This window comes from Triturus cristatus, chromosome 2_1, assembly GCF_964204655.1.
Source record: "Triturus cristatus chromosome 2_1, aTriCri1.1, whole genome shotgun sequence".
Classification (NCBI taxonomy): domain Eukaryota; kingdom Metazoa; phylum Chordata; class Amphibia; order Caudata; family Salamandridae; genus Triturus; species Triturus cristatus.
In genome coordinates, this window is record NC_140581.1 from 717,830,346 (window position 1) to 717,846,505 (window position 16,160).

The 16,160-nt window shown below is 43.6% G+C and overlaps 1 protein-coding gene across 2 annotated transcripts in view; it reads left to right on the plus strand.

The window, feature by feature from the left end:
• The window catches only part of DMXL1 (Dmx like 1), a 1,781,042-nt gene that overhangs the window by 1,435,282 nt on the left and 329,600 nt on the right, over positions 1-16,160 (plus strand). For both annotated transcript variants that reach the window (XM_085632653.1, XM_085632652.1), the window contains one exon: positions 10,747-10,832. In XM_085632653.1, coding sequence (XP_085488779.1) covers positions 10,747-10,832 — 86 coding nt within the window. The remainder of the gene's footprint in view (positions 1-10,746; positions 10,833-16,160) is intronic.

The window sequence follows — 16,160 nt, forward strand, 5'->3', positions numbered from 1 at the left end:
CAGGATTAGACCTGTTTGCCACTCGAACCAACACAAAATGCAAACAGTTTGCCAGCAGATTCCCTCAACAAGGCTCATGGGGGAATACTCTTCACCTTCGCTGGACAGGGATGTTTGTGTATGCATTTCCTCCTTTCCCTTTGATCCCAAAGGTTTTCAGGAAAATTAGATTGGAACCATGTCACTTGATCCTCATAGCCCCGGCTTGGCCGAGGCAGTTCTGGTTCTAAGAGCTCCTACAGATGTTGGTGGCTCCCCGGGTGCAATTTCCCTTAATGCACGATCTGATTTCAATGAACAAAGGTCAGGTGCTTCATCCTCAATTGGACTCAATGAATTTATCAGCCTGGAACCTCATGAGTACGAATTTAAATCTCTAAATATCCCTCAGTAATGCTGCAATATTCTCTCTCACTCTGGGGCAGTGTCTACCAGCAAAACATATGCCACAAAGTGGAAAAGGTTTTGTCAATGGTGCATGGATCAAGCGGTACATCTCTTGCTATCATCTCCAGAAGAAATCCTTACATATCTCCTGGCTTTAGCCAAAGGAGGGCTATCTCACGCATCGGTGAAGGTGCCTCTTGCGGCAATTTCAAGATATCGCAGAAGGCCATCTCAGACGTCGCTTTGGTCGCAGAGTGAATAAAGAATTCATGAAAGGTCTTTTTAGAAAATTCCCTCCAATTAAACGACCATCAGTGCTGTGGCAGCTTAACACAGTCTTAACAGAGCTGATGAAGCCACCTTTTGAACCAATTCACAAAGCTGACATGTAATTTGTTTCCTGGAAAGTGGCTTTACTCTTGGCTCTGACGTCAGCCAGAAGAGTCAGTGAGATTCAGGCTTTTTCTACAGCAGAACCCTTTTTACAGTTCAAAGCAGACAGAGTAATACTCAGAACAAATCCGAAATTCATTCCGAAAGTTCCAATGTCCTTTCATCTCGATGAACCTATTGTTTTACCTACATACATATTTTAAAGATCCATCTTCTGCAGCGGAACGATCTCTTCACACATTGGATATCAAAAGATGTCTATAATTCTATATAGACAGGATGAAATCCTTTAGAAAAACAAATCAACTATTAATTGCGTATGCTGCTCCCAGGAAAGTTTTGGCTCTGTTAAGATCTAGTATTTCCAGATGGATAGCTTTGGCTATTACTTTCTGTCACAAAAAGGCTGGAAGGCCTTTATCCTCGGCAGTCCGAGCTCACTCAACAAGGAAGATGGCGACTTCTGCTGCATTGTTCGCGGGAGTATCGCTCCCGGATATTTGTAGAGCGGCAACATGGTCAAATGGCCATACATTTACCAAACACTACTGTCTCGACACAGTGTGGAAGACAGATTCAGCAGTGGGACAAGCGGTGCTGCGCTGACTGTTTCTTTAAGCTATTGTTTCGTTTACGTTTTTTTGTGGTCATAAGACTCATAATATGTTTGTTTTTAGGTCTCGCCTAGGCAGTGTGCATGCGCTGTTCTAGGAGGGCCTTTAGCCATCGGTCTGCTACTTTTAAAACTCTGCACTCATGGCGGTATCCACCTTGCGGGAGCGAGCAGCAGCGCGCCACAAGCACGAGTGCAGTGCTTGAAAAGGTAAGACTGCGCACGCACGCACCACTCCTGGGCTTGTTTAAATTAAAGAAGGGCGCAGTAAACAGTGAGCGCGTGCATCTGTGCTCCTTTTACCACCAGTATCGTCCGTTGAGGCTCCTGCCCCACCTCGGTCCTCCGTGTCCTGCAGCAGAGGAAATGTCACTCGCTCTTAGAGACGCTGTTGGACTCCCAGTAAGGACTGCAGCCGCACAGAAAGGGGAAGGCGAGCCCTAGTCTCCCTTTGTGACCCTTTCCCATTTCTTCTTACCTTTCCCTCCTCCATTCCGCTGCCCCTCTACTGTGTCCCTTCACCACATATTGTTACCCCACCCTTGTACTGTCTCCTGGTCTCCCGTGTTTCCTCCGACCTCTCTTGTGCTCTTTTACTCCCTCATCTACCATGTCTTTCTCTGCCATCAGAAGCCTCTTCTTTTCACCCTTAATCAGCTTACATCGCCCGCTCCTTTGCCCACGGTCCTTATGCCTATATTTCCATCCCTGATTTACCCCATCTATAACTTCGTTCTCTCTCTGACATCTCCCTCCTTCCTTCCTTCACCCGCTGTGCAAACCCCTTCCCTCTCAGACAACCACTACCTCGCGAGCGCCTCCTCCACTCTTCCATCACATTTACCCCCTTCATTCCCTTCTCTTCTTCTCTTGCCTCTATTGCCCTCCGCTCCCTCACACACATACTCTGCTCCTAGAGGTAGTCTTGGGGTGGCCTGATGGGCTATAGTAAGAGGCAGGGCCGGGGCTCGGTTGCTCCAGATGAACAATATCCCACTTCGGCACTTCTGGGTGTTTCCCCAGAGTGTGTAATTTGTTGGTTTACCAATCCCGTAGTTCCGATCTACCAGCTCGGTTCATGCCATTCTGATGTGCGGGGTTCATGGCACGTTTAACGTATCCAAACACAGTGCCATTACAAACATGCAAATATTGCAAAGTAATCCAAAGGAGGCAGCAAGTGATGTATTTAGGTGTTTGCCCGCCGAGCTCGGACTCGTCGCCACCTGTAGTTTTTTCACCACTGGCACACGTCCACGCGCTTCATACAGACTTGTTAGCGCTCTTTGCACATGCGCTACTGGCTCAAAGCTCTCCCTTCCGTGAAAGACATAGCGGCGCGCTGCCAGGGGTACTGGAACAAAGCCTAGACTAGTGGTGCTGTCAGCAATGTTACATCACTGAAGGCAGGGATTGTGAAAAACCCAAGCATCACAGGAAGAACTGTCAAAAATCAGCTACGCCCCTTCAGCAGGAGAGTGGCAAGGTGAAATATGTAGCCTGTGGTGCATTTTGGAGCACATTGTTGCAAATATATTACTAACGCATAGTGTAGCAGTGCACTGCCATTTACAGACAGCAGATTTTCCATTGAAGTTATCACAAAATTCTCACTGACATGCAGTTTTACTGATAAAACTATTTAGAGCCAGGGTTGGATTGGGATTAAAAATCATCTCGGGCACGCTAAAAAACAAGCATTGGCATAGCCAGTAGGTCTTGCCTTTGGGACCTTATAAGTGTTTAGTTAACCAGAACAATATCCTTGGTGCAACAACATCAAGTGTTGCATGGCTAAACACTTATAAAGTCCCAAAGGTGAGACCTATTGGCTATGCCAATGCTTGTTTAAATTGTACGATTCACTATTGTACATGCTGAGACACACAATCCAATATATTATCTGTGAGTTCTGGTACTCTTGTGAAAGATGATATTTAATGATGTGGAAATAGAGTTTCTACCTGGGAAACGCCTTTTACGAAGGAGATACTTCCCGTTTCTAACGTAGGACACTTTTACCTCTTGATACTCTCTTGGCTCTCACTTGCGCTGGAAATGTGAGGTATGGTGGCTCTGCTGAGGATTGTGATCTCAGGGCTAGCTTCTCATTGGTCAGTATTTGGACCACATAATGATGGTACTGGGTTACTAAGTATAAAACATTTCTATGTTACTGGTGCAGTTTTTTCTTTGTACTGCTATCTATTTATTATACCATGAGACTCCCACCATGACGACGGGGAAGATACAAGCATGTGAATCTATGAAAGATATCAATACTGGAGAACCACAGTGTACAGGTAAGTAACTTGTTTTTTCCTTGAATGTAGAGATCCTAAGGGGTGGTATCTAGGTGCATACCACCCCCAGTACTACAAGTAATCCAAAAGTAACAAAAAAGTAATTACTGTATAATTGAAACTGTTTTCAAAGCATTTACCAACCTGTAACAATTGTAATTTCAAGCACAACTGCATTACCTTGAACAGTCTTGCATTTTTAAAGTATATATCATTTACCTGTGCCAAGTCCTGCTTGGTTTTAAAATAAAACATAAGTATACCTTTTTTCATACTTGCAAAATTGGTCAGGATTCTGTCTCTGAGTGTGTAAATCAGTCCTTGATTGAGTGAATACAAAAAATGCTTAACAAACCCTCTGGATAAGCCTAACTGCTTGCCCACACTACCACAAAGAGCTGTTAGTACTTACCTAGCTTAGCTTCTCCCTGGGACTACCTAGACTCTGTGCACACTATACTTCACTTTGGTATAGTATATACAAAGCAGGCTTCCTACAATTAAGATCTGCTATGCTCTGTCTAAGAAGCAGCCCCCTCAGGGCTTACGTGCCCATTCCACCAGAGGGGAGGCTGCGACCACGTCATTGGCTCAGCGTGTCCCAATCCTGAACATCTGTCAGGCAGCAACGTGGGCGTCTTTGCACATGTTTGCCAAACACTACTGCCTGGACAGTCAGGTCTGCAGGGACGATCATTTTGCCAGTTCGGTCCTGCGGGACCTTTTACTGTGGGAAATTTGTCTGCAGCCCACCACCAGGATGGTATGGCTTGGGTATCTATTTAAAGGTAGGAATCTATAGCTAGCAGTCTCTATCAGATGAACAAGTTACTGACCTTCACTAACACATTATCTGGTAGTAGCTGCAGATTCCTCACACACCCACCTATGCTTCCCGCTCTGCCGACACATTTGTTAGGGCTAGTTTTTCTCCCTTTTCAGGGCCTTAGTTATGTCACACAATCAGGTCAGTCACTTCATGGGTCTGCGCTTCTGGCGTGAAAAAGTTAAAAGTACTGACATCCGCACACATGGGTGGTGCCTATATAGGTGACCACGATGTCATAACTGAGACTCACGCCACCGCTGATGGCACGGGGAGCCGAATGGAGCAACCGTACGCGGAATGCAAGGGATACTGGTCACGCAAAGGTTTCCAGATCCAGCCTCGGGAATTCAAAGGTAAGGAATCTGCGGCTAGATATTGTCTCTACCAGATAATGCTTTACTGAAGGTAAGTAACTGGTTCTTCTGGATCAGTGGCCCATCATTTATCTCCCAAACCGTCTCCCCTCACCCTGCCTCTACATTGTTCTGTTTGTTAAACAACAACTAAAGCCATTGCCGCCAAGAAGTACGTAGCTTTAATTGGGTTCAGTAAACATTATCTCAAATATATATTCGATGCATTAATGAAAACCGCCTGTCCAAAGCACTGAAAGCAGCTCCTTTGGAAAATCAACTCTGCAAAGGTTCACACAGGTACCTCAATTTAAAAGGAGTGGAACCTGGATTTTGTGTGCCCCAGTGGTTGAAGTGCATTATAAAAAAGTATGGGAACTGTGATGCTGTGTGAAATGGGGGTGGTGTGAGTGGGAGTAGGGGGCATGGTCAAAGGAGAGGCTAAAAACAAAATATTTTATAACTTTTTTTGGTCTTTCAACTACAAGTAACTACATTTAAAATAACTCACAGATAAAATGAAAATTAAATACAAGGTCTGTTAATTCAATTCAAAATAACTTTATTTTATGTACATATACAAACACAAATAATAGATCAATATGCGTAGAAGTTGAAACATTCCAATTTGTCATAAAGCTTCTCCAATAAATAATAAAATATATCAAATATATAAAAATAGACATTGGAATGGTACAATGCATCAGATGCAATCATCCTGAAATAAAAATCACAAAAGATTAAGCAGGAAGTAAGAGCTTCCTGCGCAACATTCACATGGCCCCAAAGAACTTAGCAAGAAGTATGGCAAGTGATAGACAGCAATGAAATCTCAGTATGTGGAGTGCCACTAAGTGGCTATGCCGGCATTGTCACCTGTAGATAGGAACTAGCCAAAACTTGCAGGGGCTTGCGTGGGCAAGGCAAACAAAGAAGCCATGTGAAACACTCTCAACCTGAAACAGACATACAGGACATTTGTCACTAGCCCCAGCAGACAAACACTTTGTAAAAATTGTCATCAGTAGAGTACCCGCTCTAAGATGGAAGTACATCTTCCTGTCGCTAGGTAAGGTCACTTGGTCCCTGTAGGGCTCATAGCCAATCTGGGACTTGAAGTCAAGGAATTCTCAAGCCAGTGTCGGGAGAACAGCTCTTGAAGTAGCTTTTGCCTCAATTGCTGACCACTATAGCTTTTTAAAAGAGTTTTTCGATGGAAAGGATGTGGTGGCTGTGTGGGTCCAAAGTTCAGAAGCCTCAATATGGTCTATCATCTCTTTGATGTACATAAGCCAAGGGATTCTTACTGAATGGCCTGCTAGCATGACGTCCTGGAGGGCCGAGGTGTAATGTTCAAGTTCTGGGTCAGACCATAACCACCTCCAGTAAAGCAGGGGATGAAGTCTAGCTTTATCCTGGAGGCTTCTTAGACCTAAATCCATAAAGAGCGGAACCAAGGGCGTACTGGGAGAGTGGGAGACCAATTTACAAAGAAATTTATTTTCGGTGACTGTAAGTGTATCTGTTTTTTTGTCCTCATAGCTTAACCCTGTAAAACTCTGACCCTAATGCCCTGGCTTCGGATAAATAAAGGGCAGACTGCATGGGTTTGGTGTAATAGGCTTTGTACTCTTTATGAATTGTTCCCTTTATTTGCTTACGTTTCAAGCAGCTTTGGTCAGGTGTTTATTCCAAGACATATTGCCCCTGAATGTAATGCTCAGGTAGGTGAAACTGTAAATTGTTTTGAGTGCCCACCTCCCAAATGATAACCCTTTTAAATGGATTTAGGGGATTTATTCGCTTTTTTTTTTATCCGTGTTGATTTCCAGACCCCTTGTGGCGCATAACTCTTCAAAGCATACCAGGAGATTCTGGAGGCCACTTGAGGTCTTGGGGACCATCAGGGTATCATCTGCAAATAAAAGTATTGGTGTTTTAACATGAGTCAGAGGGTGCGTCTGCCTCGATTTGAGTCAAAACAGGTGCAATGTCATTTATATATAGCGAATATTGGGTAGGGGCCAGCACACATCCCTGGCTTACACTTCTGCCGACTAAGATCTTGTCTGTCACCTCATCCTGACTCCCCCATCTTATTACGGGCAACCAGTGACAAATGGGGTAGCATTTTCATGTTGCTAAGTGTTTGCCAGCGATTGGGGCGTGGAACTAACTCAAACACTAAACGAAAGTCAATGAAAGTGACACAGAGGTTACCCTTACCTATAAGCACTGTGTGCCAGTAAATCATCAAAAAAAGAAAGGCTTGGTCTATTGTAGACACTTTAGATCAAAATCCTTCCTGAAAAGGACTATGTGATGTTTTAAGGATTTCAATGCAAAGTATCAGGTATAAACAAAAGGTCTTTATTGTTCCTCAAAATATAAAGGCACTCTTGTTTCCTACGTCTTCGGTCCAGAGGTAGGGGAATCTTTAACTCTTCTTGTCTTCCACAAAAGGAAAGGGCGTGCCTCAAAAGAAACAAAACAGAGAAAAGGCTATTTAGGACAATCCGTCCTGAGAGGATCCTAACTAGGGAATTGGGATTGAGGGGCGAGCTAAACAACCGGTTTCTCCTCCACCAGTGTTGCGGTTTTCATTTAATGCTGCCGGCTTTAGGCGCTTCCAGGCCCACAGCTATTTTTCCACCAAGCATGCTCAACCCCCTCCTCGTCTTGTGTTGCTGGATAGGGTCTGGCTCCCTTCTCTCCCGGCTCTTCGGTTCCAGGTCCAGAACGGGAACCTTCCTTGCACAGCCATCGATACTTCCATCCCGGGTTTCGGGGCCCCTTGTACGTTGGGTCTCTGTGCTGCAGTCCTCCCTCCTTGACTCCACCTGCTCACTTGGGATGACGCTCTTTTTCCTCAGGACACCGGATATGTAGTCGTTGTTCCAGATGTTGAGGGTTCTGATTGGATCATGTGACAAAGTCACGTGGGTCGGCTCGTCTTCCAGGAAGTTCAGCCTGTTAAAGGCATCGGCAATTTCACCCTCAGCCAGATCTATGGGAGACTGCAAATAAAGTAGAGGAGATACGTAAGGGGGGAATACATCCTCACTCTCTTTCTCACCCAGGCCCCGACAAGGCAAGTCATTAGAGACTAAGTATGTTCATATCTGACATCCAGTCTTGGATTTTGGCATGAGCACATCAACAGAAGATTTTATGAATGCAGTTGATGCAATATATTGGCCTATAGTTGGTTTGGCAGATCCCATCTTGTACTGTTGTGCACAGGAATCACAGTGGCACCTTTACAAGACTCTGGGATAGGACCCCCCACAGCAATAGCATTAGCAATAGACAGAATGTATTCTGCCCATGCTTCCTACTTTGATAAGAAAACATCAGCTGGAACACCGTTTGGCCCACCAGCTCTCACCCTAGCAATGGCCCTTAAAGATTGTGCAGCTTCAGCGAGGTCAAATAAAGCTTCAGAGGGAAATTGACAAGGCATGGGGAAATTAGGTTGAGAGCACATATTTGGGAGATTGTTTACCCTGGTAACAGCATATAGGTTCCCAAGTGCTCAACCCACATTGAGGGGGCTACATTGTTTACCGGGCCAGGTGCAGCTAGAGCGCTTCTGCGAGCAACTAACTCCCAGATTAGGGTAACGTCTCATAGAGCGTAAGCTACATTGAGGGTGGTCCATCTCTGGTCATCCCAGTTCCTTTTAGCATTTACAATAGCTAGTTTGTAAGCTTTACAGGCCAGAGATATACTAGGCAAGTCTCTGTTTTGATAGCTCGAGCTAAGAATCTCTACCGCTTAGGACATTCATTAGGACATTCAGGACATTCAGCACCAAACCAAAGGTTCGACTTAATCGTAGTTGTTTTTGAGCTTATCAGTACTGTGAAGTATCCTGATATGTGGTCAAACAGGGCTGCATGGTTTGTAATCAATTGATTGTGTAAGTCCAGATGCCCACCCTCCATCTTTGACATGGTATCATTAAAATCAGCAGCGACAGCAAGAATGATCTCAGGGCTATTAACCGCTTGGTTCCAATTAAATGCTGTTTGTCAGAGGTAATTCTAACATCCCTGGAGAGAAGAGTAGGGACAGAAGAAGGGGTAGTAAAGTAAAGTCCCTTTAAAGACAAAGAAAGAGGTTTGTGGTCACTTGCACTCCTTTCAAGGATGCACATGTCATTAACAAAAGACCACAGCCTGAGATCAATCAGGATATAGTCAATCCTGCTAGTATGGAATAGTATGTTAAAAAAGTGTGAGCACCCATCTGATCTGATTTTGTACTCCTGTTCGCAGCCCTGAAACCATATTATACAAGTAAAGCCTGAAGCTGTAGTGTGGGTTGTGACCACCAAGGAGGAGTGGCCAATTGAGGGATTGACCAGACTTTGTCTTTGATACAAGGCAAGCAGACCCCATTGATGTCTAGCGGTTCAAAGGTGGAATTGGAGTAGCCCGCTATTATGGGGTTAACATTAGGGAGGGATAAAACAAGTTGCACTTCAAGTGTATGAATTGTATGAGATTGGGCCCCACCTCTGGTCCCTCTGATATAGATATTGTAAAGGGTAATCTTTGGCGTATTGTTGCAGTTGATTTCAATGGCCGAGATGTCATGCGATTCAGAGTGGAGTTCTTGTATGGTACAATTAAGGGAGGCTCTCACCCATTGAGTTGAACCTCCAGAAGGTCTGCTCCGTTGGCTGGGAGTGGCTTGGGTGAACAAATTGAGAAAACCAGGCCTATGGATTGGCTCGAAGGACCATGTTTATTGAAAAAGGCATACGTCATGGTCGTCCACAAGGGCTGTCCAGTCAGACAATGAGAGCTTGGATCTAAGTCCTGCAACATTCCATGAAATCAAAGTTAGGTTGTTAATATCCAGTTGTTGGAGGGCCATATCAAAGGTGATGGAACTTAAAGGTATAGTCGTTGGTAGGTTGTGAGGGAATGTAAATGTATTCATGGAAGCTGCATCAGGCAGATAGATTTAGATATGCTGTCCCAAGTAAGGAAGGTCCGGGAGCACCTGAGTATATTAGTTGTGTTTGACTTATTTTCTTTTTCACCTAATAATATAGCAAATAGGCCTCCTGAGCGAGTTAGGGATCTCTGGCCATGAAGAATGCCCCAGACTGTTATGGGCTCTTTGAGATGGGCAGAAACATGTTGGCCTAGTTTTATGGCGGTGTGAGTCATTATTCTCACTTTACCTTCTCACAATTTTTAACCTCACCTGATGCGCCCATCAATAAAGGCAGATACCTGGGATACACCAAGGTATTTTTAATCCACTGACCTGGATCCCTTCACTGTCCAGTAGCTTTTATTTAAGAACTCCCTCCTGAGCATAGTCCAAAAGTAGATTGAGTCTTCCCTGGAGGTATTATCCTTCCAGGATAAGCAGAGGTTGCTGATAATGAAGCATGACAATTTGTGTGTGAGGCTTCCTCTTACATAAGGATGACTCCCCCGCCACCCCCAGCACTCATATAGTTTGTGACTGTTCTAGTTGGATATTTTGGCTATAACAATTTTTGTCTTCAGGCAAGAGTAGAAATTGTGCTTTCTAACCTGATTACCAGCCAATCGGCAAATGTGATACACCTGAAAATAAACGAGAATGTAAGCCACTTACTTAGGGGTTTAAATCAAGAAACAGAGTCTAGAATAACAGTTACTGAAAGTGGGTTAGACAATTATTGTTTTTTCAAGTTGTTGTCAGATGTATAAATATTCTGCTAACATGCTCAATTGTTCGATCCTTGTTTTCAGCCCTGTATAAGCTGTCCCTTAATCATTGTATTAGTGTCGATGTACACCTGCCCTCTTTAAACGTATTATTGCTCACTTACATTATGTCTAATTTTTTTCTGTCTTATAGCTGGTCTTTGATGCGGTTGGCAATGGTGCAGTTGGTTATGCAAAACCTCAAAACTTTCTATCCTCTTGCTGGTCACGACCTTTCAGGTAATACAAAATATATAAAACATTAATTCACAAAGATTAAAAAAGAAAAAAATATATAAAATAGATGTTCCATTGGTACACAGCCTCAAAGATTGTCCTTGCCGATAGGTGTTGCCTTTATTATGCGAGCACAGACCCGCAACCATCTTGTAGTGATTTTTGTTACATCTTGACTATGACCTTTCCAACATGCTCATGTCAACATGTGCAGGTGACCCTCTTGAAATGTTATATCAAACTAAAAATAAACTTACTGCAGGATGATTTTCAGTGCCTGTGTGTTCACACATACTAGCCATCTTGTAACAATTTTTTTGTGCTATATCAATAATTTACTGTTCCAAAATGGATGACAGTGATTTTGAACAATAAATTAAGAAATAATATATGTTCATTACGCTTCTCAAATGGTGAGAAGTGAAAGGCCCGGCAGCATTGGCACTTGCTGTACCCTTGCAAAACAATTGCAAGTAAATAAAGCAGGGAGTGGGTGGCAGGAATGGAGGTTGCGCGCTGACCATTTGACCGGGGTGGTGGAAGGGGAGGCAGGATGAAAAATGGCAGAGAGGCAAACAGAGGACAGCGAGCTGGAAAGCAATGCACTCTCACAGAGTGCTAAAATGAAAATGAAAAAAGAAGTTCCTTCATAGCAGTGGATTGATAAAACTCATCCCATCAAAAAAAAAATTACAAAAGAATTTGCGTTGAAAGCCATCGAATAAGGAGCAGGGAACCAAGATATATAGAAAAGAAAGCCATCCCCAAAGCCCACTTATTGTATTGTATTGTAGACAACGAGTCCTTGGCGGCTAAAGCTGTCTGTAGGTGAGACTTGAAAAAGAGCTGAAACTTTCAAAACTGTCCTCAGACATTCCTAATCCCTCATGCTCCACGGTGAGAGTTAGCCACAAGTTAATAGCCTCTCAGTTCTTTTTTCTCACTCTTAAAGGTCATACGCACTGAATTGTCTTGTGGCATGCTGTTGGTCGATCTATCTATCTATCTTTCTTTCTATCTATTGATAGATATAGAATATATAACTTTTGACCTCTTGGGCAGATTCGTATGACATTTGGCAAACTGTCAATTCAGCTAGCCAGCTTTTAGTATGCTAAGTCCCATGAAGGGCCACACACAGGAAAAAAATAAGTTAAGAGGATGGGGGGGGGGTATGTACATTTTCAGTTTTAGCACCTGTGCAAAATTATGCTCACAGCTACAGCGTGAATGACTGAATGGATTTTCACCAAACCTGAACTCAGAAAGTGTGTTTTTTAGTTTGTTGTAAATCAGTTCACTAGTTGTTGAGATGTTAGCATTTAAGATGGGTATATCTCTGTTTAAGTTCTCAAGTCAATCCTGTCAATCCCATTTTCAAATGTTAAGAGAATGTGCTTGGCTGCATTATGGCTGAAATATTTTTTGGGAACTAGATGATGTGGAAGGAGCACACCATATCCGAAACTCACAGCCTATGATATGTATGCAATTTGAACCAGGTAATCCATTGTTATTCCACTTTTGTCAGTAATTTCAAAATCCATACAACATGATTCCAATCTTAAATACTGAAGAAATGCCTATCCAAGCTTGTTTCTACAGCATGATGAAAATCACATTACATCGTTGGCAACCGTGAAGGTGAACACGCAATGCTTTTCGGGCTAATGGCCCTTTGTCTGGGGTAACTACAATGTAGAAAAATAGTCCATCCGTAACCCTTAATAACGTCATGAATGTACATAAAAGTTAACCTGTTAATGTTCAGAACTACCACCAAGACATGCTACCAACAATTTCACCTATAAGTGCATGTAGGATTAAGCAACAAGAAAGAAAATGACAAAAACAAGTGAAGAAGGAAAAGCTTACTTTCATGATGGTATTAAGGGTTACTTATGGACTATTTTTCTACATTGTAGTTACACCCCTAGACCACGACCCCTAGCAGTGAATAGGACTTCATCCCCCAACCAAGAGTGCATCAGGAAGTGCGTTTGCAGAGTGGTGGGCAAAGGGGGCGTGGCCTGCTATCGGAACTCCAAATCCTGCTGTGTGGGACTTACTGGAGGTAATAGGAGGGGTAGTTGGCCTCCAAAAACGTCCTTGGGGGGCAACTACCCCTCCTGTTACCTCCAGTAAGTCCCACACAGTGAAATTGCTAGGAGGTCTTCGGAGGCCATGCTCCCTTTCTCCACCACTCTGCAAACGCACCTCCTGGCCCACTACTGGTTGGGGGATGAAGTCCACTTTACTCATGAAGGGCCTTGGGGGCCAAGAAGCCCTGGTAGCTCCTGTAAGTCCTATGCAGCGGAATTCCTGAGCACTGGTTGATGGCCCAGCCGCCTTTCTCCACCACTCTTCAAACACAACTTCTAGTTAATAAATCTTAGAAATTCACTGAAAAAAACACAGGTTGCAGGAACGTATTAGTTCGAAATTAGCATTTAAAAAAAACCTTAGAAATTTACTGAAAAAACACATGCTTCAGTGACATTATAGTTAAAAATTAGCATACAAAAAAATAGGAATTCACACAAAAAACACAGGTTTCAGGGATGTTATAGTAAGAAATTTGCATTTAAAAAACCTTCGATATTCACGGAAAAAAACAAAGGTTAGAGGGACCTTATAGTTAATCTGATATTTCACTCATACAAAACCAGAGAAATTCAGCTAGTTAGCTGAGGTAACTATAACTCGCGCCCGCAATGCACTGCTTATGACCTCATATATTACATCACTCATGACCTGGTCAGTGACATCACTGATGGCATCTTAAATGACATCGCTCATGATCATCCACAGTATCTCTGACGCACCCACTCACACCACTGTAGAATGTTTTATAAACCCACTGCCACTCCCACACAACAATTCCCAAACCCGTTCACAGAGCAATACCAGTACTTGCACACCCACTCAATGATTCATTGATCTATACACACATCCACTCACACACCCATACTGCTACTCATAGACCCACTCACTCACTAGTACAGCCATTGACATATCCACTCATACCGGCATACAGGTGCTGACACGCTGAGTGAGCCACCCATAGAACTACTCACACACCTAAATACTCACCGATACAGTCAATCATACCGCCACTTACTCACCTAAACAGTTACACACACACACACACACACACACACACACACACACACACACACACACACACACACTTACTTACTGATACAAATAGGAACACATACTCAATCAGTTATAGTCACTGACAGAAGCATGCACTCATCCATGTAGCCACTCTCACATTCATTCACTCACTCATACAGTCACTCATATGCCCCTTCACTCACGTATACTGCTTTTCACATACTCAGTTACTCACCCATACTGACACATGCACTCAATCACCAACACAGCCATACAGACACTCACTCATACAACTTTTCACACACGCAACAGTACCCCTTACAACCATTCACTCACTGATCCATACAGGCAGTCACACACCTCATTATCCACAAACACCCAGACAAACATAGATGTAGTCAGACAACCGATCAATCACCCATATAGCCATTCACGTACCCACTAACACACTCATACACCCACTTAGACATTAACTGACAGACAGATACACAAATTCACACACCCAGTCACTCACTCATACATTCACTGATTCACATAATCACTTACTTATACAGTCAGTCACGCACCCACTGAGTCATCCATACAGTCACTCATTTATTTATTTTAATCGTTTTTTATTGATTTTATGCAACAATCAGCTTAGGCAACATAACATGATACAGTATCATAGTTGTACATGGCATAATGACATACATTCGCAATCAGTATAGAAGAATACACAGTGACAGTGCTGAAGCATTATGAGAATCCTCGCAAGACATTGCTTAGTAATCTAACATCTGTAATTGAATCTTCGATTGCAAACCAGTACAAATGATTTCCAGCTTTTGTTCCCATATCTGGAGTCTAATAAAACATACGATGAGTAATCAAATCTATCAGTGCTCAATACATTGACAACAACTCAACTAAAAACTTACACACCCTTCCCTCCTCTTCCTGCATGTCCGGCAATAAGTATTTATAGTAGCAGTTTCACATTTCCACAGTTGGACTCATATGCATCTCGGTTCCACAATCTGACTTAGGTATATTGTGCAGTCTTGTGAATCATACAATGTAACAACCCATGGATAATTTAAGGAGCCCCTGCGTCACATAACAGTGGGCCAGTCCCTCAAATTATAATAACAATGCACCCTAGTAGGATAGTATATCTATCTCAGCATATTCCTCCATCATTGCATTCCAGCTCAGCGAGATAGGTGTTTTCCTTAGCCCCCTATACTCCTCTCTTTGTAGTTCAGCCCCCTCGGCCCTTCCCCATCTCACCACTTCTGCATGCCAGTCCTGTATGGATGGGGCTCTAGCAGCTTTCCATTGTGTGGTTATGGCTCTTTTAGCCAGAAGGAGCGCAAGGTTAGCAAATTGGGAGGCGGGGTTACCCTTCTTTCCACGAGGTCCTAATCCCAGTATGGAATATTCCAAGGTGACTGTATGGCGCACCGGGGCTACATCAGCAAGTAGTTTGCACACTGTCGCCCAGTAGAACCCTAGTTGGGGGCAATCCAACACCATGTGTATCAATCTTGCATTGGGTGCATAACAGCGCGGGCAGGTATCAATTGCTCCTGGAAACATAGTGTTCAATCTGCGCGGTGTTAAATAAGCTCTGTGTAGCAACATCAATTGCATAAATTTAAATTTAGGATTGCGAGACACCTTCCCAGGGTTTCCCCACTATAGTATCCCATTCCTTAACTGTAAACTCACGGCCTACGTCTTTTTCCCACCTGTCGCGTACTAGTCGTAAGGAGATCGCCATCTCAGTACGAATACCGTGGGTGAGCTAGTTGGTTTGTCGTGCTCCATGTCCCTTTAGGTATTGCATGGTAAGTAGGGCATTCGTGGTTGATTCAGTATCACCCGGCGGCCATGTGATGCGTATATATCTGGATATGTGTGCGTGCAATAGGAACATTGTATCGGGGACACCGTGTATGCGCACAAATGTTTCATGCGGTATTAGGACACCTTCCGAGTAAAACTCTCCTATCGTGGTGACTCCCGCATCCGTCCATTTCCACAGAGCACGGTTAGTAGTCAATCCCGATCTTGTAGGGATACCCAGTAACGGGATAGTGGGGGCATACGGTACCACCCGTCCAGTGTATCTCACCGCACTCCTCCAATAAGTAATAGCTAACTTCAATAAGTGGGGCGTCAATGCCGGCAGGGTGGCCTGTGGTAGTAAAAGCCTGTGAATAAACC